Here is a 25,153-nt window from a genome sequence, read left to right as displayed (position 1 = left end):
GCCGCCGCCGCCGCCCGCCCGCGCCCTCCCGCGCCTCGAGGGCATCAAGGCAAGGCCGCGACCGGGGGCCGGGCCCGGGGCCGCTGCCGCTGGGCGCTGACCGCTGCTCTCCCCGCAGGTGGGCCACACGCAGCGGGTGGAGCTGGTGCCCGGCAGGGCCCACGCTGTGCGCACCCTCAGCCTCAAGCCGCTGCTGTTCGGTGAGTACCGGCCCCGCCGGGGCCGCGGGAGCGCGGGGCTCCGCCCTGCCGGCGCCGCGGGGCTGTGTGCGGGCTGTCTGACACCGCCGCTGTCTTACACCCGCTCGGGGGAAAACGAGTCCCCGCGTGTTGGCATCACCTCCCCGTGCTGCTGCTCCTGCCTTAAAGAGTGTGCTGTGGCTTAAGGTATGTTGGTGCAGAATTCGCAGAGGTTCTGTGTTCTGGATGGCCCACTTTGAAGAATTTGGAAGATTAACCTTTCCAGGTTTTTCAGGCTTCTGTAAAATACTAGGAATAGACAGCAGATCGCTGGCAAGAACCTTGAAGATGCTCAATACAAGGAAAGGACAAACTTTAATAAATTATGAAACAACAATTTCGTGTTGATGCTTCAGCACTGAGGATATGAGTAACAGGAGAGTTTACAGGTTTAAATTCTTCCACCATTTTGTGTCCTGTTCTAGATTTATCTCTATTTTTGGCTTCTCTGATACACAACCACACAACATCTGCCTTTCAGATATTTTTAAATCTTCTTTACCTTTCTGTGATGCTTTGCTGTCGCTGGTCAGGTCTCACTAATTGAACTCTGTGTTCTGGAAAGTCACTGACAATATGCTAAATAATTTGAGGGAGAGGAGTCAATCACTACAAAATTCCTACTATTGCAAAGTCAGAGAAAACCTGTTGTTTCTGAAAAGATAGCATAGAGAATCATTCAGATGCTTTCTCAATAATATAAATAGAGGGATTTTTTTCTCATTCCAAATACATCATATACACTGAAAACCTCACCATGAATTTCTTATTAGATTTCTGCCTGCCATTCACTAAACAGACACACCAACTTGGAGCTGATAACCCCACAGCATCACAAAACTGGTGGCATTACCAGAACCACAGTCAGAGGCAATTGCTCTGGTTTTCACTCAGGAAAACTCCTGTTTCCTCTTTCCCTGCCTTTCCAGTACCACTGAAGTGAAACAGTTGGTCCTGGCCCCCAAGGAAGGTGTTTAAGATGATAAAAGGCAGGTTTGTCCTGGCAGCAGTAATCCTGCAGTTTTTAGCTTCTTGTTCCAGCACCTCCATTGGTTTTGAGGGAAGCTTTGCTCCCTGAGGATGCCATCACAGACAGTGACAGACATTCACCATTTGAGATGCCATGAGTCTGTTCTCCTTTGTCCTCTGATAAGGAGTCCCTTATTTAGAAACTGCAAGTTGCAAGACAGTTCTTATCTCCTGGATGAACCTGCCAGGAGCCAGCTCTGACTTTAAAAGACTTCCAGAGACTTCTCTATGTATGCAAGCAGTACCAATCTAATTCAACTGGTTTAAAAAAAACTAATTCATTGCATCTCTGTTACTTAAATTAGTGGAAGTGTGTATTTAACTTGGTTGTGTTTGGTGAATACAGAAGCCTTTAGCAAAGAGTTTCTGGGGATTTAACACGAAGTGCTGCAGCGTGCAATTTAAGGAAACAGGAAAGTGCCTGATCTGTCATCTTTGCTTTCAGCAGAGCAGGCTGCAGTGCCACCACAGCAGCAGACACTCATGAATGATTTAATGTGTTCTCTGGGCTTCAGAGCATGGGCTGGGGAACTTTAGGTTTGGTTTTTAGTTGTGAGTAAGTCACATCTGCATGGAACTCAAGCGTATTTTACAGAGCTGTGAAAAAAACCCTGCTCCAATTCTTCCCCCCTCTGGCTACAAGGCATCGTTTCTAAAGCTTGTAAATCAGACCATCTGTGCAGTTTGCAGTTGGGAAACTCTAGTAATCAAATAGCCCTACTAATGGAAAACATATCAGACAAAGCCTTTTCAACCTTCAGAGCTTTTATGTGTTTTGTTTTCCAAACGCAGTCTGTTCAGAAGATACTGCCATTGCAGGGACCACCTGACAGCAGATGCAGTGGATTGGGCAGCAGTTTCCAAGACAAGACAGTGGAGAGGAATAAAAATAGGAAATTTGTCTGTGTTTTTCTTCTGAGCCTCAGGGAAGCGAAATAAGCTCTGCACAAACGTCAGGCGCAGCTGAATTGCGGTGCGTGTGTCTGAGCGCTCGTTCCAGCCCACAGCAGCGTGAGGAGGAGCCGCAGCCTGGGCTGCTGGTGTGCCTTGTGAACACGGGGAGGCAGCGTGTCCCCAGCAGCCCGGTGTGTCCCCAGCAGCCCGGTGTGCCTCCAGCAGCAAGGCAGAAAGCATTCCTCCCAAAGGCTGCTTTTTCCGTTTGTTTTGTTGTTCTTTGTTTTTTGTTTTTTTTTTATTTCAGCCAATATAGAAATCTTTCCGTGGACAATGCTTTGTTAGGCGCTAGAAATCCGACTTGTTTCCTCATTTGGGGATTTGCCATTTTCTGCTCTGTGGTCTGGAGCACAGTGTGTGCCCCTGCAGGGAGTGACAGTCCTGCTTGACTGGGATACTGAGCTGCAGAGAGACTGAGTTTTCCCATATTTTCTATCTTCCTTATGCAGAGGTGGAAGGCCAGGCAGCTGTGGAAGGATTCTCCCCTGCTCCCACATCGAAACTGCAATATCCTACTGTGCTGGGGCTGGGACTCACCTCCCAGTCCTGAGCAAAGCTGCTGTTCACACCAAAGCAGAGCTTTAACAGCTGATGTCTCACTCATGCTCTGCTTTTCTCAAGGTTCTTGTGATATCCCCAGTTACCAGAATCTTCTGATCCACACTGAATTTCTGATGTTGAAAAACAGTTTTTTCCCTGTTGTGTAGAAACCCTCAGCTATCTGCTCTGTGCCTTTCCTGCTTGAGAATGGCTGTTTCCTTTTGCATGGGTGGATGCTGATCAGCTCTCAGTGCAGGAAGCTGAAGGGACAGCCTGACTCAAGAGCAGAGTTCAGCATGCAGTTTTTAAGGGGCTGGGCATAGCAAGGGCAAGTTCCTCTCTCTGTTAATTCACCTCAGACTGTTCAAGAGTAAAATATTTGCTCCATTAAATAAAAAGTATCACTTCACAGTCAGGGAGGCTTTCATGTAATCTGTGAACAGAAAGTAAGCAGGCACTTGGACAGCATCAATGTCTCAGGGTCAAATAATGAATCTGAAATACCAGCTCTGATAATGAGAACTAGAAGGAACTGTTATTAAAGGTTTCTTCTAGTTTGTCCTCACCTGCATAGTTTTGTTGTGATGTTGGATCCTACGCAAAGCTGAACATAGCATGTCCTGGATCTACAGAGCATTGTGAGAGGAACATGTTAAACCTGCATCCTTAAGCTCCGTCTTGGTAAAACAGGGATCTGTAGTGAAGCCCTATCTGTGCACTACGACTGCTTCAAATCACCTAGAAATATCACTGTACATCTCCAAAACACCACCTGCCAGGGAAAGGAGTTTTCTAGCCATAGGGAAGGGAGCAGTTTCTTATTGCTGGAGTTGGGATTTTTCAGACCTTCCATCCTGCCTGTTCAGGGCAGCGGTGATGTTTCCACCTCCTCACTGCCTGGTGCAGGTTCCTGTTCCTCTTCTGCCAGGCATAGGCCTTGTTCACCACCACTTTGTCACTCTGTACTTCTCCACTTACAACGAAGACCCCTGCCTGAGTGCCTCTCATGATGTTGTGGGCGCAGGTGGCATCTATGTCCAGCCACTGCTGGAGCCTGGCAGGGATTTCAGTTCTGAGCAGCGGGCCGTGCTTCAGCACCTCCACTTTGGAGGGGTCCAGGTCGAAGTCCGAGATGGTGGTGGTGGTGTTCCTCCTCAGGATTCGGATTTTCACTGCTGCAGGAGTTGGAAAAAGAGCTGTGAGTTCTTTTTACTCTTCATAGCTCTCTCCCACCTCAAGACAAAGAGCCAGCCCAAGGCTTCTCTGCTGTCCCTGTAATGTGGGGAGGTATCTGTCCAAGCTTTTGCAACTGCAGTGAACTTGTAGAAGTTCTCATTTGAGGTTAGTCTCCAGTACTGAACACTGTTCTTAGAATCACAGAATTATTTAGGTTGGAACATACCTCAAAGATCAAGTTCAACCACTGCCCCAGCACTGCCCAGTTCACCACTAAACCATGTCCTCAAGTGCCACAACCACATGTCTTTGAAATACCTTCAGGGGTGGTGACTCAAGCCCTTCCCTGGGCAGCCTGTTCCAGTGCTTGGTAATTCTTTTGGTGAAGAAATTTTTCCTATTACCCAATCTGAACCTCACCATTGGAACTTGAAGCCATTTCCTCTTGTTCTTGTTAAGTGGGAGAAAAGGCCTCCTTCTCCTTCTCAATACATTTCCCTTCTAAGAGTGGCAAAGATGTATCAGTACCACTGCAGAAACCCTGGAGGAATCATGGGCACAACCAAGCAGATGCATCAAAGTCCTAGTCTTGTGCAAATTACTTGACTTTTCTCTGAGCAGGAATTTCAGGAAGTGACATGACTTAAAGCTGCTCAGGATTTGTAACTTTTTTATTAAAAAATATCTTTGTTTTCCTATATGTGTACCTGAATTCAGGACAGTATCTTGAAAACTTCCTGCCATCTGATTGAGCAGCACCAGAGCTACTGCTTGCTTGGGCTAGGAGAGGGAGAGTCACAATACTAGAGCAACTCTATTAAAGTTTGAAACAGCTGGCATGGAATTTGCTAAAGATTCTTATAGGCATTGATTGAAATGTTTGTCTGCAAGGGAAAACCAGAGTACTGCCTGTTTTTAGCACTCACAGACCAAAACCAAATCAGAGCCCACGGAAATGAATCAGGTCTTCACTTTCAGTGCTGCCAGGAGCTGGGTCCTCCTGCTACCTCACAGATAAGGTGGAAACTGAAAATCCCTGGGATCTGCTGTAGAAGTTACAGTTTCTCCAAGTCAGTATTTATGGCAAAGCTATTTTCTATCCATGCCACTGCTTGGCTGCTGGAGGGAATTGTGGCAGTTGAGAGGAAAAGGAGTGTACTCACCAAAATCATTTGCACAGAGGCTTTCCAGGATCTCCCTGGCAGTGCTGGCCTCCTCAAGCTCACAGTCCTTGCAGCTGGCTCGGGGCACTGCTGCAACAGAAATTAGGTTATAACACCCTTGTCAAGCTTCACTGGAAAAGGCACAATGAAATTTTGAGATCTGCAGTTGGTGGCTTGCTGTTTCTTAGTGATTCTTCTTCCTGATCTACCCAGGCCCTGGAGAGGTACCTCAGACAGGCAAGGTGGGAAATGTTAGACTCTCCTTCCTGTGAAGGGGCAGACGCTGCTTGTCAGTGCTTTGTTCAGGCTTGTGTGTGTTGCTGCATGTTAAAGCAGCAGTGAAAATGCTTGATGAAGATCTCCTAATTTGGATGAAACAGCAAAACCAGTGGTATGGCCAGTCTCCATCCAGTGAAGCTGAAATGATGTTGAAATATTTGTTCTCCCCTTAACTGCTCTTGAATCTCCCCCAATGTTCATCAGGATCTGGGTGTTAATTGAGTCCTTCAGACAGACTTTTTTCCAGTGTAACTCATGTCTGCAGAGGCTCATGTCCCTTCATGGTGTTTCTAATGTTGAGAGAGAAGGCTTGCAAAACATTTCTTTTTGCATGCTTTTAAGCCCTAGACACAGCTGAAAGATCGGGGCTGCAGCTCCACAGCTGCCCTGGAAGCACATCTCGCTGCTGGGAGTCTGCACTCCATGAGCTCTCCCACTGTGCCAGGGCCGGAGGCTTTGCAGCCTTTCCTCCCCCCTGCCCCAAACCCTGCGGGGTCTGATGGCACCCAGGGAGCTAATGAATACAGCAGAGAGAGGAACAAGCCACAGCCAATGTTATGCTAATTTTCTATACACGGTGCCCAGAGAGAACAAAACTAGAATTTCTATTTTTTTTTTAAATACTGCTTAAAACCAGAAATATGCAGAATAGAAGCAAGTCATAGGATCATCCTTTTGAGCTTTCAGTTTTACATATGAGAAAACACATTAAGAAAAACCTCTTACTTCTCCTGCTTGAGGAATTCTCATCCACGGAGACTGCTGCAATGCACAGTTCGTGATCTGCAGGGAACTTGTTGCAGTTGAGGATTTCGGGCCAGGGGTAGCCGTAACAAGCCATGACGGGCGCGCAGCTTCTCTTGACGGCTTCGCAGAGGCTGCGGCAGGGGTAGATGAGCCTGGGGAGGGGATGGGTGTTCAGTGCCTGCCAGGGGACTGAGCAGCCCCCCTGCTGCTGCACAGGGCTGTGCTGAAGGCTTAGCAGGCAGTCTGGGGATCTTCAGCTTTTTTTGGAACATTCATGTCCAGGAAGCAAGCAAGGAATTTCTGGGGACAGAGGGATGAGGCAAGCTGCCAGAAGCCCTTCACCTTGGGGATCTTGTCTAGCTGTGCAAAGACTGCTTACCTTTACAGCTGCCTGATTACACACCACATTTCCTTAGCAGCTCTGTACTTTGAGAACTGCTCCTCAAAACTGGACATTTCTTTCTGCTGCTCAAACTGTTGGGAAACTGAGAAAACATGGGTTTGGGGCAGGAGCTGGGGTGAGGGGCTGCACAGGAGGTGGGGGGTGAAGCTGGTGCGTGCCAGCAGCTACTGCAGTGCTTGAGGGGCATGTGGCAGCAGTGCCTGGGGTGAGAGAGCAGAAGAACCCCAAGGAGGGAACATATTTCTGCTCCTGTGATGTGAAATGCTCATGTTTTGCTTTCAGAGGGATGTTCCCTGCTGAGGAATCCAATTGTCCCTTGCCGAGAGCAGCAGCACTGCTTCTTGGGGACTGCCCGGATCACATCAATGCAGTTTCTCTCAGGAGACACACGGAGCAGTGCTCCTGGGGGGAGTTCACTGTTACAGCTGAAATAACTCATAAAAGCATCTTACCTGTCCAAACAGATCGGTGCAAAGAGGGAGCAGAGGAAAATCCTGGCGTCTGGGTGGCACTCCCTGGCTAGCAAGGGCAGCCAGCTGGAAGACTGCTGGATGACTTCTGTCATGGTCTCATGCTCCAGCAGGTTGGGGATCCTCATGTCGGAGTAGCCGATGTCGTAGCACAGGGCCATGTGCTGTGGGATGGGCATGCAGCTGGAGGATCTCCTCAGGTAGCTCGCCCAGGCGCCTGGAGAGCCCCAGAGCAGCAGCCGTGCCAGGAGACCCAGTAGCCACGGGCCACCCAACCTCCAGGGGTGCCTGTGAAGGGACCTGACCATGCTTGGAGCAAGTGAACCAGCAGCACACCCCGGACTGAGCTGCTCCTGACTGTGGAATGCCTTTTATAGCCTACGAGCCACCTCTTTGTCAATCCATCCTCATTAAGTGCGGCCCTTTCAGAGCCCTCATGGGGAAGACAATGCTCCAATTTTCATTTGCCAGAGGCCCTGATTGTTTGTATTTTAGCAGGGGTTTGGCTTAGATCAGCAGGTGTGGAAATGAGGGCAGTTGGGGAGGGGTGAATGACTTGGCCCATGTGTCTTGAGGCTCTTTCAGCCAAGATTGAATCTCTGTTTGACACCAGTGCTCCAACCCATCCCCTTTCTCTTGCTCCAGGATTAGTCATTATTTCATAAACCGTAATGTTTTCCTCTCTTTTGTTTTTTGTAAAAGCAATCAAGTGTTGCTTAAAGTCAATTAGGAGGCATTTGTTTAGCTGGATCTATTGTTGAGCAGGCGGGGAGATAGGACGGTCTCACAGCCACAAGTTAACTGTTTGGGAGAGCTGGGGGCACAGAGGAACTAATTTGCAGCTGTGGATCCAAGTTGTTTGCAGACAGGATTGGCAGCACTCAGCTGGAAGCCCCCTCACCTTGCAACCTGCATGACCACACACTTTCCAGTTAACAGAATTCCTGCTTCATTCTGAAATCCCCTTACTACCGCTGAAGAATGGGATTGTCCTTCCTCCAGCACGTAGTGAAGGTTCCATAAGCCATCTTTATTGTAGCCCAGTTTGGGGAACTGGACATACTGGGGGTGTTGGTTGCCCGTGCACGTGGTTCATTCAGAGCTGGTGCAGTGCCACGAGGTTCAGACTGGTCAGTAGAAGCTCCAGCTCTGGAGCATCCTCTGGCACAAGGACCCTGTGCTGCCTGTGGCAGAAATTGTTTCCTTGGAGCGTGTTATGGATTCAGCTGGCTGCATTGTGTTCCTGGGGCTTCCCAGGAACAGCTCAATTTCTGCAGGGCTGGTTCTGGTCTGTGCTTAGCAGGAAGCCAGCTGCTTATTGACAGCTTGAGCCGATAGGGTTGATTTCAGGTCATGAAAGTAATTAATTTTTTCCCTCCATTTGAGGATTGCTGCTGTAGCTGATCTATAACATGTCCTTGGCAGATACCTGCAGGAGCTCTAGGGAGCTGCAATTTGGAGAGCAGGACCTTGGGTCTAGGAGCACTTAACCTGTCCTGCATGAGTGGTTTTTCTAAAGTCTCAGCAGCTGGTAAGAAGGTCACCAGAGCTATGGACACCAGCCAGGAGGATCCTCTGAACCTCCTGGGCCACAGTGTAACTGTGCTCTGGAATAGGACCCTGCCAGTGCTGTCCAAGTGCGTGCCCAGTGTACCTTGTAGAAGTCTCCTAGCCTCGTGATCATTGCTGGATTTCTCTGTACTTTAATTTGCTTGAGATTGTGGAATTGCCTGATTGCTGCTAGGTTTGTGCTGCAAAGGAAAGCTGGAGATACCTGGGTATGAAGCCTGGCATCATCCATGTCCAGTATTTTCCTCGTTAATATTGCATTTGAAGACCCATTTTTAGTGGGGGAATCAAGGGAACGAGTGGGAGTAAGTTAGAATTTTCCCCCTTTCTGTTTGAGTTTCATAATAGAGCACTGTGTCATGCTCTCCTGAAAGGGATTTGGTTTTCTGCAAAGTGCCATCCTCTCCACATGAGAGCAAGGAAGTCTGAAACCCTGGCCATCACCACTGCCCACTGTAATGATTTTTGGCCTCCCTTCCGGTAAAGCAGCAGTTCCCAGACTGTGATCCACATGGCACCTTTGAAATGGTAATATGCAGTGATATGCACGTGTTTGTTCACTCCTTTGTCCATTGTGGTATCTGTGAGAGAGTTTCAGGGCTTGACCCCAGGATCCAAACATTCAGGAACTGCTGCTATAAAAATACCTGCCTCCAGCAGCTCAGGTGTGTGGTGTATGCTATTTGAGAGCCCTTCTGGTAGAAGGGTGGATGTTTCTGAATGTCCCAAACTTAGTTCCTAAATTTTCTCCCTACCTATTTTGATTATTTTTTCCTGAGACTCCTGCTACCAGCATGGGATCCCAGTGTAACAGTTCCTCAATCTCTGTTCCTGCTCACACTTTTGCTGCAGAAATCCCTGACTTCTTGACAGAGGAGGAGTGTAAGCTCATTGTCCATCTGGCAAAGCTAAAGGGACTACAGAAGAGCCAGATCCTACCAACAGAGGACTATGAGGAAGCCATGGAAATGATTGAAATCAGCCAGATGGACATTTTCAATCTGCTGGACCACAATCAGGATGGGCAGCTGCAGCTCAAAGAGGTAGAGTGTGGGACAGACTGGGGAAGGTTTGCTGGAGACCCTCTGGCACATCCCCTCATCAGATGCCCCCTTGGTTACTCATGTGCTTGGGTGGGGCCAGACCCCAGGATATACCAATCACAATTTGCTTAATTTTATGCCTCAGAATTTGTGCTGGCCTTGAGAATGGAAGTTCCTGGGCAATGTGCAGCAGTTGTCATGCTATTGGGAGGCAGCAACAGTCCTTGGCAGAACGTGTGCTTTGAATATGCTGGATAAAATGTTCCTGTGCTGTGGGTTGTTGCCTCTTGCTGTGTGTCCTGGGAAGTGAGTTTGTCACGTAGGCCCTGCTTTGTGCAGCTTGTGGGGAACTCACTGTGTGAATTCACAAGCCCCAGCAAAGCCACCCCTGTTGATGAGCTGAGGGAGATAATAAGCCTCTTGTCCAGAGCTCTTCAGTACCCTTGCCCTGTATGGCAGGTACTGGCAGTTCAAGCATGTCCCTCCTCAGGCTCCCAGTCCAGGTGAAGCTGGGAGTCTGAACCATCCTGTGCACCGTGAGTGCTGTGGAGTATGGGGAGCTGTGCCAGTGACAGCCCAGGGCAAGGCTCATTTCTCTGAAGGTCAGAGCCTGCTGAGAGCTGTTCAGGCTTCTGCATCTCTCTGTACATGTTGAAGGGAAGAATTTTGTTTCAAGCCCTTACCATGGACAAGTAAAAGCATTCACTCATCAATATCAATATTATCATCAATAGCTTTACTTTCCCTTCAAGAAGAAGCTGTGCTCTTTCCACGTCAGGGCTGGTTAACCAAGTCCCAGCAGTCATTGCCATGACCTAAACTAGAAATAACAGCAGTCATCAGCGACACGCTGTGTGTGGCTGCCAGATGATTCTCACTGCAATTGTCTTTCTCAGAAATGTGCTGACGCCTGTGTGGCTGATGTGCTGTGGAGGAGATCCTGCCAGGCCTCATGCAGGGAATCTCTAGGGTCTCAGGAGTGCAAAAAAGCAGTGCTTTTTTTGATGTATTTATGAATTTCAGGTGTTGACCCATACCCGACTTGGAAACGGCAGGTGGATGACCCCTGAGAACATCCGGGAGATGTACACAGCGGTCAAAGCTGATCCTGATGGGAATGGTAAGAGCAGCTCCATGGGAATCCCTTCACCCTCAGCACTTTGGACACCTTGCACAGCCATGGTGGGGAGAGCAAGAGCTATGTCCCTGCCAAGGACTTTTTTCTCTGGCTGAATTCTTTGAAGGAAGTAGCACTGCCCTAGACACCTCCTCAGGGAGGTGCATGCAGGGTAACCCTCTTATGCAGCACTCCTGCTCCTGCATCACCACTCCAGCAGCTGACTGGTCCCACTGCCTGGGCTTGGATCTTGCTGGAGCAGGACCAGACACAGCTCTGCACTCCCTTTCCCCTGTCAGACCTGCCTTGCTTCATGAGACCGCTCAGGTTCTGACTACAGAGCTCTTGTTACCTGGGATGCAGGTGTTCAGACACACATTGCGTGCCCCCCTGTTTTCAGGGAGGCTTTTGCAGCAGGCCAGGAGGCCCATGTCACTGTGAGGGGAGAGTGGAATAAGCGGAGGAGGGGGTGATCTTGTCTGTCAGCCTTTGGTGCTGACCCCCCTCTCTGCCACTGCAACCTCTCTGTATTCCATGAGGCCACTTCTGCCCCTCCTGCCCCCGCTCTCCCAAGGGCTCCTGCTGCTCCGGACATACACTCTAACCTCTGCTGCTCTAATTAGAGTGGCCTCAATTAAGCAACACTCCATTTCCTAATCAAATTAAGTGAATGCACAGTCTCTTCCAGTGACCTGGCATTGAGAGCTGCCCAGGAGGAGCTGCTTTGGAGTTGAAGCAGTAGCAGTGTGAAAGCATAAATATCCGGAGGGCACCCTGTGCAACTCTCCTCCAGGCTGGTGGCATTCTTGGCAGGGGTATGACTGAGTCCTCAGTGGCTTTTCCACCATTGTGGATATTAACAAATGAAAGGTCCTGTTAAAGGGCTATTGGCAGGACCTTGCTTCCAGAGTGCTGCTTCCCTCTGTTGTTAGATTGGTACATGACACTGAGAGACCAGGTCACAACCTGGATGTGGCACTGCGTCATCAAAGACTGGGGGGAGTAAGGGGAAGTGCAGACAGAGAGACACTAGGAATAATAACAGTGGATCATTTGGTCATGACCTGAGGACGTGCACCTGAGGAACTGTCCCTGGCTGACCCTTGTGGCTGGTCCTTCCTCCTGCCAGGGGATGCTCGTGCCCAGGGAGCAGAGCTGGCACCCTGGGTTTGCTGCCTGAGTGAGTTCCTCTCCCAGCCCTTGGTGTGTGCAGGGCAGCTCAGGGCAGTGCAGTGCATGCTGCTATCAGGGACCTGTGCAAGGCTTCCCCTCTCCAGAAAAAGGAAACAACAAATGTGAGGATTTTCCTGAAGCTGACAAAGGCAAGAGTCCACCTCTTGCTGATTCCAGTTGAATGCAAACAAGAAATACCTGTTTTAGGAGAAACTGCTTTGTACCTCTTGCTTTTCTGTTAGTTCTATTTACGCAAGACCATACTGTCATGTATTCCTCATTTATGTTTTGCAGTTATACAAATGCAGGAGAATGTACTGCTTGTTTTGGGTTTGGCTTTTTCTTAATTACCCTGCAAGGTCATATAGAAAATGTGGTCTGAGGTCCCACTCTGTCCCTTAAACATATTGATTTAAATATCTAAATAATAAGCCTCAAGACATTGGATAGCACAGACTTTCTTGTGCATACAGACATTGTAGTGTCTCTCTCTTTTGATATATGGATTTGTGTGTTTCATGAGCTTTTTAAAATTTAAAATGGTGTTTGCCTGTCCCAGTTGTGACCGTGCACAGTTCACTTTGGCAGGTTGCTCTGTGTCCTCTGCTCAGGCGAGAGCTTTGCTGGAGCCCCTGATCATGGGCAGAAGGGGTGCAGCTGTGGTGGACACAGTGGGCCCTGACTGGGCTCTGTGTGAGGAAGCCAGTTTCTGCAGTGCCCTCAGCTGGTGTTTCTCCAAGGACAGGATGCAAGAACTATTACCTGCACCAGAGTCAGGTGGCTTTTCCTGTGTTCCCACAGGTGTGCTAAGTTTGGAGGAGTTCAAGCAGTTGAATATCCGTGATTTCCACAAGTACATGGGCAGCCAGAAAGTGAAGATGAGTGACTTGGTGCGCAACAGCCAGCACACCTGGCTGTACCAGGGCGAGGGGGCACACCAGGTCATGAGAGCCATTCGGCAAAGGTAAGGGCCAGGGAGCTGAGGGGAGGCTGGCTTTGGGTAGGCACAAGCATCACCTATGTGCTGGGAGAGGCAGTGGCAGACTTGCTAATATTCACACTTCCTAATTGTGTGCAAAGTCCTTGGAGTATAAAGAGCATTGAACACAGACACAAAATGGAGAGAGGAGGTTTTCATTAGAAGAAGAATTTGCATTGTCCTGTGGAAAGGGAAAAAGAAAAATCGAGCCTTTCAGCATCTCCATTCACTTTTGGGAACAGCCCTATAAAACCAGGAAGATTTGGCAGTATATGAAATCATTCATTCTAATTAGTAACTGAGCTTACTGGGAGAAACTGCCCGTTTCCAATGCTGTCTGGGTGCCAGCAGTTACTGTCATTTGCTTTAGTTACTCATGCATTTCACTGAAATTTGTCTTTGCTGTGCAGAGCTGACTTTTTAAAAAGCACGACTTCACCTTAAATTAGTCAAGTTAGTTTAATCCTCCAAGCAAACATATTGTGGGGCAGCTCATGGCAGATGGGAGAACCTCTTACCTTTCCCTTCATCTCAGATTTGGTACTGGGAAGAGCTGAAGCCCAGCATGAAGGCCAAATCATGTAGTTGTAGTGAGTTTCAGATAATTGGCTGGAGACTCACATGTTCTTGTGGTGCTGGTCCTCACCCAGAACGTGGGTGGGTAAATTCTGTCCTGAGGCCTGAAAAACAGCTGTTGGCCACTCCTTTTCTTCAGTGCATTCCAGTGGGAAAATGGGGTCACATATTGCCTTGATTAGAGCAGACTGTGGCTGTCACCTTCTCTGTGCCAGCCAGCCAGCACACGCAGGCATCAGCATTCCACTTGCACGCTCTGCAGCTGGCCACTGTCAGGAGGATGTGAAGACACAGCACTGAAGGAGGCTGTCAGTCCTCCCTTGGACCAGGTAGCGCCTGCAGGGGCTTTGCCATCCTGCCCAGGTGCCACATTGTCCTTGCACCTGCCCCAAGGGCTTCACCAGTCCGGATTCTCAGAGCTCTGAGTGTTCTTTGGCAGGTCTCAAGACGTACCTGCTTGCCTTGGGGATGATCTCAGATGTAGCAGTGGAAAAATCCCAGAGCAGGAGGGCTCCGGTCTCCTTGATCACTTCCAGTGCCCCTCTGCCCTGGGGGAGGCTGCTGAAAAGGCAACAGGGAAAGGTGAGTTAGGTGACAAGACTGTTCCTAGAGCTAGTCTCTCGTTCACTCTCAGCAGGGGTCCTGTGCTTTGCTAACTGTCCCTGAGGTCTGTAGGTGATGTGCAGGAGTCCAGAGAAGTGATGAGATGGCACATGAAGGCTCCAGGGACATGCACAGAAGGGATCTTGCTGAGCAAGCAAAGTCTTCCTGAGAGCAGTCCTGCTAGAGATGCTTCCTTCAGTTTTGTTTTGGTTTTTTATTAACCTTGATGAGGGTTTTCTGAGCCGATGCTGTGGTGCAACAGATGAGTAAGGACCTGGTTGTCTCTTGGCATGCTCGCTGCAGCCCATCCGTCTCTCCGGTCTTTTGGGGAAGGGGGCTCTCTTTCTCTGGGTTTTTTCACTGCTTGGGAGTAGTGGCTGGCTGGGGTGAGGGTGGCTTTCCACTCACCTGCTCTGCTCTTCCCCAGGGTGATGCGCCTCACTCGCTTGCCCCCCGAGATCGTGGAGCACAGCGAGCCCCTCCAGGTTGTGCGGTACGACCAGGGAGGGCACTACCACGCCCACATGGACAGCGGCCCCGTGTTCCCCGAGACTGCCTGCAGCCACACAAAGCTCGTTGCCAATGAGAGCGCTCCCTTTGAGACCTCCTGCCGGTAAGCTCTGCCCTGGGCACCTTATACAAGGGGTGTGAAGGGCCATTTCGCCTCACTTCATCTCACCTGGGACTCAGTGCTCGGGTTGTGGGCTCACAAACAGCTCAGGACATCACAGGCATGAAGGGGTTTCAAAGGGCAGATGGGCAAATCCCACTCAAGGAAGGTGGAGTGGGTGGGCCTGCCCCAGCAGAGCCTACGAGCTCACTCATTACTCTGGGTAGGGGTTTTCTTTGTTGTCCTTGTGTTACTCTTGGAGAAAAGCTGATGGTGTAAATCACGTGCCGTGTGATGTCTTGGAGGAGCCACTGTATTTATGGTGGAGCAGCAGGGTATGGAGAGCTCCTGTGCATCTCCTCCTGCTCCAGGTGTGTCTCATGACAGTCTCTGTCTTGCAGGTATGTGACTGTGCTGTTCTACCTGAACAACGTGACTGGGGGAGGTGAAACGGTCTTTCCTATCGCCGACAATAGGACGTACGAAGAGATGGTAAATGAAACTTGCCTGTGGGTTACCCCTGGGGATTCTGAGTCCCTCTTGGAATTCATTGTGACTGCAGAAGGGGTCTGGTGTGTTAGGTTGGTGTGCATTAGCATTTGCAGCTAGAGCACTGGGGAAACTGTGCTCCATTTATAGTCTTTTCCCTCTGAGGACAGGGGAAGAGGCAGAAGAGGCACAGAGCTTTGACAGCTCAGCTCCCCCTGCTCAGAGGTGTGAGGTGTCAGACAAAGTGTTAAGAAATGGCAGCTGCTCAGAAAGAGGTTATGAACTTCCTGGAGCCTGAAACTGGCTGCTCCAGCGGGTTATGAAAGCTCCTGCATCAACCTTAAGCCAATCTGTGGAACACTCAGGCAGGGGTGAGGGGCAGGGGCAACCCAGTGCCTTGTCCCAGCCCTGTTTGTGACATCTTCCCTGTGGTTTCTGTCCAGTCTTTGATCCAGAATGACATTGACCTGCGAGATACTCGGAAAAACTGTGACAAGGGCAATTTGCGAGTGAAACCTCAGCAAGGCACTGCTGTCTTCTGGTACAACTACCTGTCAGATGGAGAAGGTACAGGCTCACTCCAGAACTGGGCTCTTGGGAGGGGTGGGACTGCAGTAGGTTACAGCCATCATCTCCTTGCTGCAGCTGGGAGCTCAAAGAACAGCCAGAAGAAGGGTGGTAGCTGCCTGCCAGTGGGAACTGTAGAGTCTTTTTGTCAACAGCTGAGTAGGAGCTTCCTGACTCTGAAAGGCCTTTGTTTACAGGCAGTAGGTCAGTGGCTCCTGATGTCTTTGGGGGACAGGACTAGCTAGCAAACAAAGACCTTGGCTGCACTCACCATCACCAGCTGCCTTCCATCCCACTGTGCAAGCTGAAACTCCTGCTGGAACTTGGTCTGCAATTCAAAATGTGTCACTGATGTGGTGTTGCCCAAAGGGATGGGGAGGGGAGGTAGACAAAGGCAGGGCCATCAGCTCTGCAGCATGAGGACACATGGGCCACCCCATGCCACGCTTGGGGCCAGTGCCTGCTTTGTAGCTCAGCCCCATGGTGGGTCCTTGGGGCTGTTTTTGTCACGCAGCGCAGCGCGGTTTTCCCTGACAGGCTGGGAATGAACATGAATCTTTAAGGCTGCTGGTGAGTATGGCTCCAGAGGGTTTCCATGGCAGATTTTGAGCTTTGGTTGGAGGAAGGAGGGTAGCGTTCCAGGTCCCCTGAGAGCAGCCCATGTTTCCATCTCTAGAAAGTCCTCAGAGCAGGTCACAAGACCAGTGTTTGGGCTGTTGGGTGATAATAGCAAGAATCGTCACTCTCCTACTGGAAGAGCCCTGTTGTGTTTTTATGAGCAATTTGTTCCTAAATGGAAAGTGGCTGCTGATGCAAGTCTGCCACAGAAAAATGATAGGATCATTGTAGAAAGGTCATTTAGAACTGCTGAAATGCAATTTCTAAAATGGCTGTGAGCCTCTGGCTTCCTCAGCCTTCTAGTGGCAGTACCCATCTCTTCTATGCCAGCCTTCCTTTTTCCAGGAGAGCTGAGAAAAGCAGGCTGTGATCTGGATTGTGAGAGCCACTTGTGCTGAGTGGAGAGATGGCGGCAGTGGGCATTTTGCACTCAGGGAGCCTGCCCTGATGAACTCCTTGTGGCGCTAGGGTGAGATGGCACTAAGGTGGAGGGGTGCAAGGAACAGTAACTGCTGGAAGATGTATCTGAGCTCAAATCCAGGCAGGTACTGCAGGCAGGAGAGATGACATTGGTGTTCACTGGCCGTGTGTCTGTGTGTGGTCCCAGCTGTGCCACCGTCTAATGGGGCTGTGCTCCGCAGGCTGGGTGGGGGAGCTGGACGACTTCGCTCTGCACGGGGGCTGCCTGGTCACCCAAGGCACCAAGTGGATCGCCAACAACTGGATCAACGTGGACCCCAACCGCCGGCGGCAGCAGCAGTTCCAGCAGGAGATGGAGCGCTTCGGGGGCTCGGAGGCGGGGCGCGGGGCGCCGGGCGGCTGGGCGCCGGGCAGGGCGGCGGGCGGCGCGCACCTGGAGCTGTAGCGCCGCCAATAAAGCGTGCGGACACCGCGCCGCCTCCGCGTGCTCGGGGCGGGGCGCGGGGCCGGCCAATGGGCGAGGGCCGCGCCGGTGGCACGTGGGACTCGGCCAATGAGCGCTGGGGGGGCGGTGGCGGGGCTGGTGCGGCTAAGATGGAGTCGGTGGCGCTGGTGGCGCCGGTGACAGCGCTGGAGTTCGCGGGGGATGTGCTGCTGGCGGGTGAGCGCTGGCACCGGGACGGGCCGGGCGGCGGGGCCGGCGGCGGCGGCGGCTGACGCGGTGTCCCGCAGGTACAGGCCCGGAGGTGGTGGCGTTTCGGCTGAGCGGCGGCGGGCCGGCGGCGGCGGCGGGCCGGCGGAGCGTGCTGCGGAACGTGGTGGTGTGGCGGGCGGCGGCGGCGGCGGCCCCGCAGCGTCAGCTGTGCGGGCACCGGGGCGCGGTGCTGGCGCTCTGCTACTCGGCGTCGCGGGGGCTGCTCGCCTCCGCCTCCGAAGACCGCAGCGTGCGGCTGTGGGCCGTGGGCGAGCTGGGCGGCGGGGCCGGGGCCGGCGCCTGCCTGCTGGTGTGCTACGGGCACGGGGCGCGAGTGGCCGCCGTGGTGCTGCGGGGGCCGCTCCCGGTCAGCGCCGGCGAGGACGGTCGAGGTGGCTCAGGGACGCTGGACGCCGGTGCTGCACCCCGCCGCCACCGGGCCCCGCGCCGTGCTGGCGGCCGCCCCGCTGCGCGGATGGGACGAGACGCTCTGCGCCGTGGCCGGCGGCGACGGGCGCCTCCTCCTGTTCGCCTTGAGCCGCCCCGGGGCCGCCGCCAAGCTCACGCTGTTCGAGGGGGCCGTGCACGGGCTGAGTTGGGCCCCCTGTCCCGGGCTGCCCCCCGATACCGCTGCTGCTCTTCTGGCCTCCGGTCCCGACGGGGAGATGCTCTGGCTGGACGTCACCCACCGCCCCGGGCAGGCACCGTGGGTGCGGCTCATGGGTCGGTACCTGCTGCCCCCCTGCAAGCAGCGCTGGCACACCTGTGCCACCTTCTTGCCCCAGGAAAGGCTCCTGGTCTGTGGGGACCGCCGGGGTTCCCTCCTCCTCTTTCCTTGCAGCAGCTCCTCGGGGTGGGCTGCAGAAGGCACCAGCATTGTCAATGGTAGCACTGACCCCGTTGTTGAGGACTCCAGCAATGAGCTGGAGCTCTCTTGCTTGTTGCACAAAGAGGCTCTTCCTCTTGAGTCCCCACTGTCAGTGCTCTTTGGGCTCCACGGGAAGACAGGAGTTACCTCGGTGACCATCCACAGGGGCTCCATTTACAGCACGGGCCGGGATGGTGTCTACCGCCAGCTCCGCCTGCAGGGCCAGCAGCTGGAGGTCCTGCAGAAGCACAGGCCCTGCAAAGGGCTGCAATGGATTGAGGAGCTGCGCTTCACCTTGGATGGGGACCTGCTTGTGCTGGGCTTTCACGCTGACAACTTTGTGGTGTGGAGCAGCAGGACCGGCGAGAATATCCACTGCATCCCCTGCGGGGGCGGGCACCGCTCCTGGAGCTACTGCAGCAGCCCTTTGGCCGAGGTGTTTGCCTTCATCAAGTCTGGGGATGTGATGCTGTACCACCGTGAGGCCGAGCCCTGCGAGCAGCAAGTGCTGCTGGCATCCCTGCACGGGCGGGAGATCACCTGCGTGCGGCGCCTGGGGGCCCTGGAGGTGCCCGGCTGTGCCACTGTGAATGTGTTTGTCACCGGCAGTGAGGACACCACGACCTGTGTCCTGGTGCTCAGTGAGAGCTCTCGGGCAGCTGTGCCCCTTGCCCGCCTCAGTGACCACATTTCCAGTGTGAGGACGCTGGCATTCGCCATGGGACCTGGAGATGAGGGCTTTGGTGACGAGGGCTTGTCTGCCCTGCTCTTCTCTGCGGGCGGCCGCGCACAGATTGAGTGCTACCGGCTGCTGTGCACTGGGGACACAGCGGCTCAGAGTGCTGTGGCCTGCCAGGTCATCCATGTGGCCTCCCACCGGCTGGACAAGCACTGGGAGAAGAAGAAGAACAGGCACAAGCTTGTCAAGATGGACCCAGAGACAAGGTGATGACTGGGGACTGCCCAAGGCAGGATTAGTAGTGATCACAGTGTGGGAGGCTGGTGGGAACTGCAGGGGCCTCCACTGGAATACCTGCTCTGTGCAGCTGCAGGTTCAGCTGAGGCCAGCGTGGCTCCATGTGTGGTGTACAGTGCCCTGTGGGCCTCAAGAGGCTTTTGGTGTTAGGGAAGGGCTCAGGGCTGCTCTCCTGGGCCACCCACCTCCATGGGGCCACGGACGTGTTGGTGAACGTTGTGTCTTTGCTGCAGGTACATGTCCCTGTCAGTTGTGCCTGGGACGAGCACCAAGCAGCTGCCAACACCCTGGAAATTCCTGGCTGCTGCCTGCAGTGATGGATCAGTCCGGTGAGGAGCCATCATGGGGCCTGACAGGGAGAATGGAGCTGGCGATGACAGCAGAGCAGGCTCAGAACAGGAGGCTGCTGCCATGGGATGTGGTCTGCTCTGAGCTGGCCATAAGACACCGCATGGTGGGAAATGGGGCAGTGGAGCCAGAAGCTCCTACTCTCCCACAGCTGATGACAGCAGAGCAGGCTCAGAACAGGGGCTGCTGCCATGGGATGTGGCCTGCTCTGAGCTGGCCATAAGACACCACATGGTGGGAAATGGGGCAGTGGAGCCAGAAGCTTCTACTCTCCCACAGCCAGCTGCCCTCTGCTCCATTACAGGATCTTTGGGCTGCTGGAGGCTGCTCGGAAGCTGGTGCTGGTGGCAGAGTCATTTCACCACCAGCGCTGTGTGCTGAAGGTGGAAGCATTCCTGCACACGTGGGCAGGAGGGGAGAGGTGAGCCCCAAACGCTGGGCTGCAGTTGATGGGCTCTGGGGAGAAACCTCTGTCCTTGCAGGGATGGCAGCTCAGCAGGCAGAGGGAAGGGAGAAGCCCGGGGGGCTGTTCTGCCACTTCCATGGATCTCAGTGGGGACCCCAGGGCTGCAGCCAGAAACTCCCTGCCACCCCCCATTCTAGGAGGCACCTCCTGTGCAGTGCAGCCACTGATGGCAGCATTGCCTTCTGGGACATCACCGGCCCCGTCATGGATGCGGCAGATGCCCTGCACCAGGCAGAGGGAGAGATGCAGCCCCTGGGTGAGTGCTGCTGCCCAGCAGCTCTTCTGCTCCCTCTGACCAAGGCGAGCATTGCTCTCCTGACCAGCCTGTTTACCCAGCCCTGGACGCCCCCCTGGTCACCGTCATGGCCCACAGCTGCGGCGTGAACAGCCTGCACATCCGCGAGACACCCGAGGGACGGCACCTGGTGGCCAGTGGCAGCGATGACGGCTCCATCCATGTCTGCCTGCTGGAGGTAGCCCTGGCCAGGGGTGAGGCCACGGCAGGGACCTGCCTGCAGGTGCTGGAGCGGGTGTCCAGGCCCTGTGCCCATGCTGCCCACGTGACGGGGATCCGGGTGCTGCGGCCAGACCTGCTGCTCTCTGCCTCAGTGGACCAGCGCCTGACGCTGTGGAGGCGGTGCCAGGGCGAGCTGCTGCCCCTCAGCACCACCTTCTTCCACGTGCCTGACCTAGCCGAGCTGGACTGCTGGGAGGTGGTGGAGGCTGGGGGCGAGCTGCGGTACTACTGCGTGCTCTGTGGGCAGGGCCTGGAGATGCTGTGTGGCACAGCCTCCTCCAAACCCCCTCCACAAGAGGCTCCTCAGTAAAGGGGCAGTGTGTGACACATCCCGGTCCCTGCGTGCATAGGGCACCCTGCACTTGGGCTTTGCCCATCACTGTGGTCCCTGCCTCCAGCCTGCAGTCATGTGTCTTGTCCTGAGGGGACAAGCATACTTGGCTCCTTTAGGCACATGCCACAGTTGTGGTGCTCGAGGCCAGTGGTCTCTGGGAAGAAGGCAGATGTGATCCCTCCCGGACAAGCCTATGCAGTGAGGAAGTGGGGCTGTTAGTCCCTGCTGCCCAAGAGCAGCTCTTCCTCTGCAAGGTGTGAAGGACCCATGGCAGCTTTCCAGTCTTGGTCTCAGAGAGGAACCTTGCTTAGGAGGGCACCGAGGACATGGCCCAGCCCTGGGAGCTTGAGAGCAGCAGGAGGCCAGGAAGGGTCAGGGACCAGGGTCAGGGACTGGTGTGACACATGATGGGCTGCAGCCTTGTGTGTCCACAGACAGAGCCCCGTGTGACAGTCCCGACCCTGCAAAGCTGAGGATGGTGCTGAAATGCACAGGGACACTGATCCTCCACAGCAGCACCCTTGTGGCATGGGGGGTGGCAGGGCTGCCCACAAACAGCACCCCCCTCAGGCCAAGTGGGTTTTTCCTGCACAGCAGCAGGACCCAGGAAAGTCAGACCAAAGAGAGGAAGGAAGGACAAACAACCCTGAGGTCAGACACATAGAGGGGTTGTCCAGCAACAAATGTATTGGACCCCAATACTGGGGCTTGGCTCAGAGCCCAACAGGAGCCAGGAGCCTCAGGAGCTCCCTGCCAGCACGGAGCACCTTTCAATAAAGTTTTGAGGGAAGTGAAATTGGCATTCGTCTGTCTTTGTGGTGATTGGTCCCTGCTGCCACCTCCCCAGTACTCCCAGCCCAGCTTCTGGGGTGCCAGGGGAGCCCTTTTCCCTTCTACTGGTGTGGATGTGGAGGGGCATCCATGTCCCACACTGGACACAGCTGCAGAGAGCACAGACCAACCCCCAGACACCATGGGCCATGGGAAGGGAAGCACCTCCACGGGGCTGAACTGTGCCTTGCCCTGCCTGGAGACTGTGCCCTGTTCTCCCCCCACAATGTGTGGTGTGCAGGTGACTGTCACACCATGGTGCAGCTCTTCAGGGGTGGCTCAGATCTGGCTCAGAGGAGGGAGGTGCAGGGTTGCCAGGGCGCTGTGGAACACATCCCTCACTGCTCCCAGCAGCTGGAGGCGAGCAAACATCTGGTCAAAGAGATGAGGGAATGGCTCCTGCAGGGAGAAAGGCAGCTTGGGACAGGGCCCCATCACACTCCTGGCACCATGCCTCACGTGGCTGCCCCCAAAGAGCAGTGCAGCCCCAGAAGGACTGCAGGGCCACAAGGCTGCAGGCTGGGACACCTAACTCACCCCAAGGATGTGCACCCGGTTGTAGTAGGAGCTGAAATCCATGCTGAGCTGGATCAGGAACTTGCACACCTACAAGGCAGAGACATTCTCATGGCACAGTGAATTCTGGCCGGTCTTGGGCCCTCACCCACCCCCAGCACAGCAGGAACTGCCCCAGGGGCATTGCCATCCATTCTCTCAGCATGTCCCTGTGTTGCTCACTGATGGGCAGCTTCTGCTGGCATGGAGCTTCGCCCTGGGCTGGCACTGCTGGAGCAGCATCCATGGATGCCATAGCACCTGGCACTTACTGCCTCTGTGTTGGCAGTGATCCGGATCCCCTTGGAGGGTGGGGGCAGCTGTGCTGCCTGCTGCAGGACTTCAGGGAAGGGCAGGAGATAGTTGAAGAGCAGGAGCCATTCACCCTGTGAAGGGATTACATGTCCAAGTGTCAGATCCCCCCAGGCCAGTAGAATCCAGAGCTGAGGATGCACAGATCCCCCCATTTCTCATCTCAGCACTCACCTCTTCTCGGAGGCAGGAGAAGTTCAGCTCAGACACTGGTGGCAGAGGTGGGTATGTGCCTGGAAAGCAGGGAGACTGTTGTGCCCAAAGAAGCCCCTGTGGCTCCAGAAGTGGCTGTCAGAGGAGGGTGGGGCTGGTGCTCACCCCGCTCCACAGCCTGCTGGAAGGTGCTGAAGAGCGTGGCCAGTCGGGCACAGTTGTACATCACAAAGGCACCACTCTTCGTTCGAGGGTGCACAGATCCCCCCCCATTCCTTGTCTCAGCACTCACCTCTTCTCGGAGGCAGGAGAAGTTCAGCTCAGACACTGGTGGCAGAGGTGGGTATGTGCCTGGAAAGCAGGGAGACTGTTGTGCCCAAAGAAGCCCCTGTGGCTCCAGAAGTGGCTGTCAGAGGAGGGTGGGGCTGGTGCTCACCCCGCTCCACAGCCTGCTGGAAGGTGCTGAAGAGCGTGGCCAGTCGGGCACAGTTGTACATCACAAAGGCACCACTCTTCGTTCCCTTCGTGGAGATGCTGCTGTTCTCCAGGTCCAGGGTGATCTGAGGGCAGGGAGAACTCACAGTCCAGGCTGCTCAGCACAGATCCACTCCACTCTTCCCACAACCTGCCAGCCCTGGCTCCATGCAAGCTGCTGTCCTACCTGACTCCGGTGAGCAGTGCTCAGCATCTCAAACTTGATGGCAGCCACTGTCAGGGTGTCAATCACCTCTGTCCAGGCCTCATCTGCGCAGAAGAGAGGTGCCATCAGGCACAGCTTGCTCCATTCCCATGTACTGATACCCAGGACACCCCTGCCAGGAGCAGGCAGTAGCTGAGGACCAGCACACCACCAGCCCCAGCTCCCACAAGAAGGAGCTGCTCTGTGCCAGTGCCCTGGATGTTGAGGTGTCTTCCCAAAGCAAGGGCAACACCTGCCTCCATCCTGGAGGGGAGAAGGAGCACCCCTGGCTGTGGAGTCATGGGAGCAATGAAGATGGGATGGAGCCCCAGCTCTCACCTTGTGCAAGCTCCCCATACTTTATCACGGAGGCTTCGTGCATCTGGCGCTTTCGGAGCCTGGCAGGAACACAGACAGAGCCAGGGCTATGGGCTGAGCTGGCCCAAGGGAGCCTCAGCAGCAGAGAAAGCAGCAGGTGCCTTGCACAGCCACTTACTGGAAGTACTGGTCTGCCCCAATGGGTGATGAGGGGTTGGTCACCTTCACTGGCCCACAGACAAGGTGTTTCTGAAAGACAGAGAGGCTGGGGCTGGGAACTGAGTGAAATCCAGCCCTGCTCTAAACCTAGGCATGAGCCAAGGATGGATGCTGGGGGCCACACTGAGAAGGGTCAGAGGTTGCTCTTGCTCACCTGCAAAGCTGTGTGGGCTCCCGGATCCAAAATCCTCCAGAGCACATCCAGCTGCTGCTGCTGGAATTCCTCCTCACAGTTCACCACGTGCACGATGCTGCAGCAACTGCTCTGGCCTTTGGCCTGCAGCAGAGCACAACAGGGAGCTCAATGCTATTGCCTGGCAAAGGAAAGGACACTTGGGAAGAGAGAGGTGGGCAGTGCTGTGGGGTCACTCACTGGGCACTGCAGAACAGCTTCCTGCAGCTCAGCCAAGCACTGCAGTGTCCTCTCTGTCACTGAAAGAAGGAGGGACACACAATAGGACATGAGGTTCTCCACCATCAAGTCTGCCCCAGGCTCAAACCAGACTGAAGGGGAGCAAGAGGAACAAGCCATTTGTGTCCACCACCCCACCTTATTTTTGTTAAAGAACAGCTGAAAGGAAACAGCCCTATTTGCACCCATTCCACCGGCACACCGGAGCTGCTGTACACGTGGGGCTCACCGAGAAGCACATCTAGATTGGGGTCGTAGCCCAGCAAGCCCTGCTGCTCCACGAAGCTCTTCAGGTGCACCTTACCGATGGCACCCTGGGCTGTGCCCGGCCCCTGCTCGCAGGCTGCGGCACAGGGGCACCGGCCCAGCGCTGCCTTCAGGGCCGCGACGGCATCAGCGAGGGACGAGCCGGCGGGGCGGGAGGGCCAGCAGACGCGGAGCTGCCGCAGCACGTCCCAGCAGCTCTCCGTGCCGAGCGCGGGCACCAGGCGGACACGGGCCCTGCGAGAGAGGGCGAGGCAGGCGCTGGGCGCGGCGGGCGCGGCGGGCGCGGCGGGGCAGGACGGGCCGGGGGCACTCACCCCTGTGCGCGCAGCAGCTGCGCCAGGTGCTCGGCCAGCAGCACGGAGCGGAGGTGGCGGGGCCGCGGGGCGCCGGGACCGCGCAGCGCCGGGCAGTGCAGCACCACGCAGCCCCGCGGCGGCGGC

At 54.4% G+C, this 25,153-nt stretch overlaps 4 protein-coding genes across 6 annotated transcripts in view; 2 read left to right on the top strand and 2 right to left on the bottom strand.

Annotated features, from left to right (window-relative positions):
- Nucleotide 1: 1 nt before the first annotated feature.
- On the top strand, nucleotides 2-17,236 carry P4HTM (prolyl 4-hydroxylase, transmembrane; the record flags this gene model as incomplete). The annotated part of the gene is made up of 9 exons (XM_039734225.1): nucleotides 2-49; nucleotides 119-200; nucleotides 9,422-9,612; nucleotides 10,636-10,732; nucleotides 12,704-12,866; nucleotides 14,488-14,673; nucleotides 15,072-15,162; nucleotides 15,603-15,726; nucleotides 16,986-17,236. Coding segments are annotated over 9 exons (1,206 nt in total), but the record flags the coding sequence as incomplete, so codon positions are not given.
- Nucleotides 393-9,408, bottom strand: LOC120495741 (secreted frizzled-related protein 5-like). Its single transcript, XM_039695566.1, has 4 exons — nucleotides 6,983-9,408; nucleotides 6,107-6,279; nucleotides 5,102-5,188; nucleotides 393-3,937 (listed from the first exon to the last, which is right to left on the bottom strand). Exons 1-4 carry the CDS (start codon nucleotides 7,306-7,308, stop codon nucleotides 3,603-3,605), a joined length of 921 nt encoding a protein of 306 aa, XP_039551500.1. The 5' UTR covers nucleotides 7,309-9,408; the 3' UTR covers nucleotides 393-3,602.
- Nucleotides 17,237-17,277: 41 nt separating the features above from the next.
- WDR6 (WD repeat domain 6) lies at nucleotides 17,278-21,763 on the top strand. The gene is made up of 6 exons (XM_039734224.1): nucleotides 17,278-17,425; nucleotides 17,531-19,271; nucleotides 19,536-19,631; nucleotides 19,955-20,071; nucleotides 20,254-20,372; nucleotides 20,453-21,763. The coding sequence occupies exons 1-6, from the start codon at nucleotides 17,278-17,280 to the stop codon at nucleotides 20,941-20,943; spliced, it is 2,712 nt and encodes a 903-aa protein (XP_039590158.1). The 3' UTR covers nucleotides 20,944-21,763.
- The window catches only part of DALRD3 (DALR anticodon binding domain containing 3), a 4,246-nt gene continuing 721 nt past the window's right edge, over nucleotides 21,629-25,153 (bottom strand). Inside the window, exons 3-14 of one of the 3 annotated variants that reach the window (XM_039695562.1) lie at nucleotides 25,028-25,148; nucleotides 24,676-24,947; nucleotides 24,408-24,466; nucleotides 24,189-24,311; nucleotides 23,994-24,064; nucleotides 23,837-23,895; nucleotides 23,480-23,562; nucleotides 23,255-23,378; nucleotides 23,111-23,169; nucleotides 22,626-22,739; nucleotides 22,336-22,404; nucleotides 21,629-22,197 (exon numbers count right to left, since the gene is read on the bottom strand). In XM_039695562.1, coding sequence (XP_039551496.1) covers nucleotides 22,078-22,197; nucleotides 22,336-22,404; nucleotides 22,626-22,739; nucleotides 23,111-23,169; nucleotides 23,255-23,378; nucleotides 23,480-23,562; nucleotides 23,837-23,895; nucleotides 23,994-24,064; nucleotides 24,189-24,311; nucleotides 24,408-24,466; nucleotides 24,676-24,947; nucleotides 25,028-25,148 — 1,274 coding nt within the window. In that variant the 3' untranslated portion in view covers nucleotides 21,629-22,077. Of the gene's footprint in view, nucleotides 22,198-22,335; nucleotides 22,405-22,625; nucleotides 22,740-23,110; nucleotides 23,170-23,254; nucleotides 23,379-23,479; nucleotides 23,563-23,836; nucleotides 23,896-23,993; nucleotides 24,065-24,188; nucleotides 24,312-24,407; nucleotides 24,467-24,675 lie in introns of all 3 variants that reach the window. The other 2 variants (XM_039695561.1, XM_039695560.1) reach the window with 2 other exon arrangements.

Source organism: Passer montanus, unplaced genomic scaffold (genome assembly GCF_014805655.1).
Source record: "Passer montanus isolate IOZ18808 unplaced genomic scaffold, ASM1480565v1 scaffold9, whole genome shotgun sequence".
Lineage (NCBI taxonomy): Eukaryota > Metazoa > Chordata > Aves > Passeriformes > Passeridae > Passer > Passer montanus.
This window is presented reverse-complemented; position numbering and strand designations above follow the sequence as displayed.

What these genes read in the sequence shown, in the direction of transcription:
- LOC120495741 (XM_039695566.1), bottom strand. Translation starts at nt 7,308, where the DNA reads ATGGTCAGGTCCCTTCACAGGCACCCCTGGAGGTTGGGTGGCCCGTGG. An exon ending in GAATTCCTCAAGCAGGAGAA is followed by an intron (nt 5,189 to 6,106) that starts GTAAGAGGTTTT and finishes CTGTTGCAGCAG; the next exon opens with TGCCCCGAGCCAGCTGCAAG. An exon ending in CCTCTGTGCAAATGATTTTG is followed by an intron (nt 3,938 to 5,101) that starts GTGAGTACACTC and finishes CAACTCCTGCAG; the next exon opens with CAGTGAAAATCCGAATCCTG.
- WDR6 (XM_039734224.1), top strand. Translation starts at nt 17,278, where the DNA reads ATGGGCGAGGGCCGCGCCGGTGGCACGTGGGACTCGGCCAATGAGCGC. An exon ending in GGGGGATGTGCTGCTGGCGG is followed by an intron (nt 17,426 to 17,530) that starts GTGAGCGCTGGC and finishes GTTTCGGCTGAG; the next exon opens with CGGCGGCGGGCCGGCGGCGG. An exon ending in AAGATGGACCCAGAGACAAG is followed by an intron (nt 19,272 to 19,535) that starts GTGATGACTGGG and finishes TCTTTGCTGCAG; the next exon opens with GTACATGTCCCTGTCAGTTG.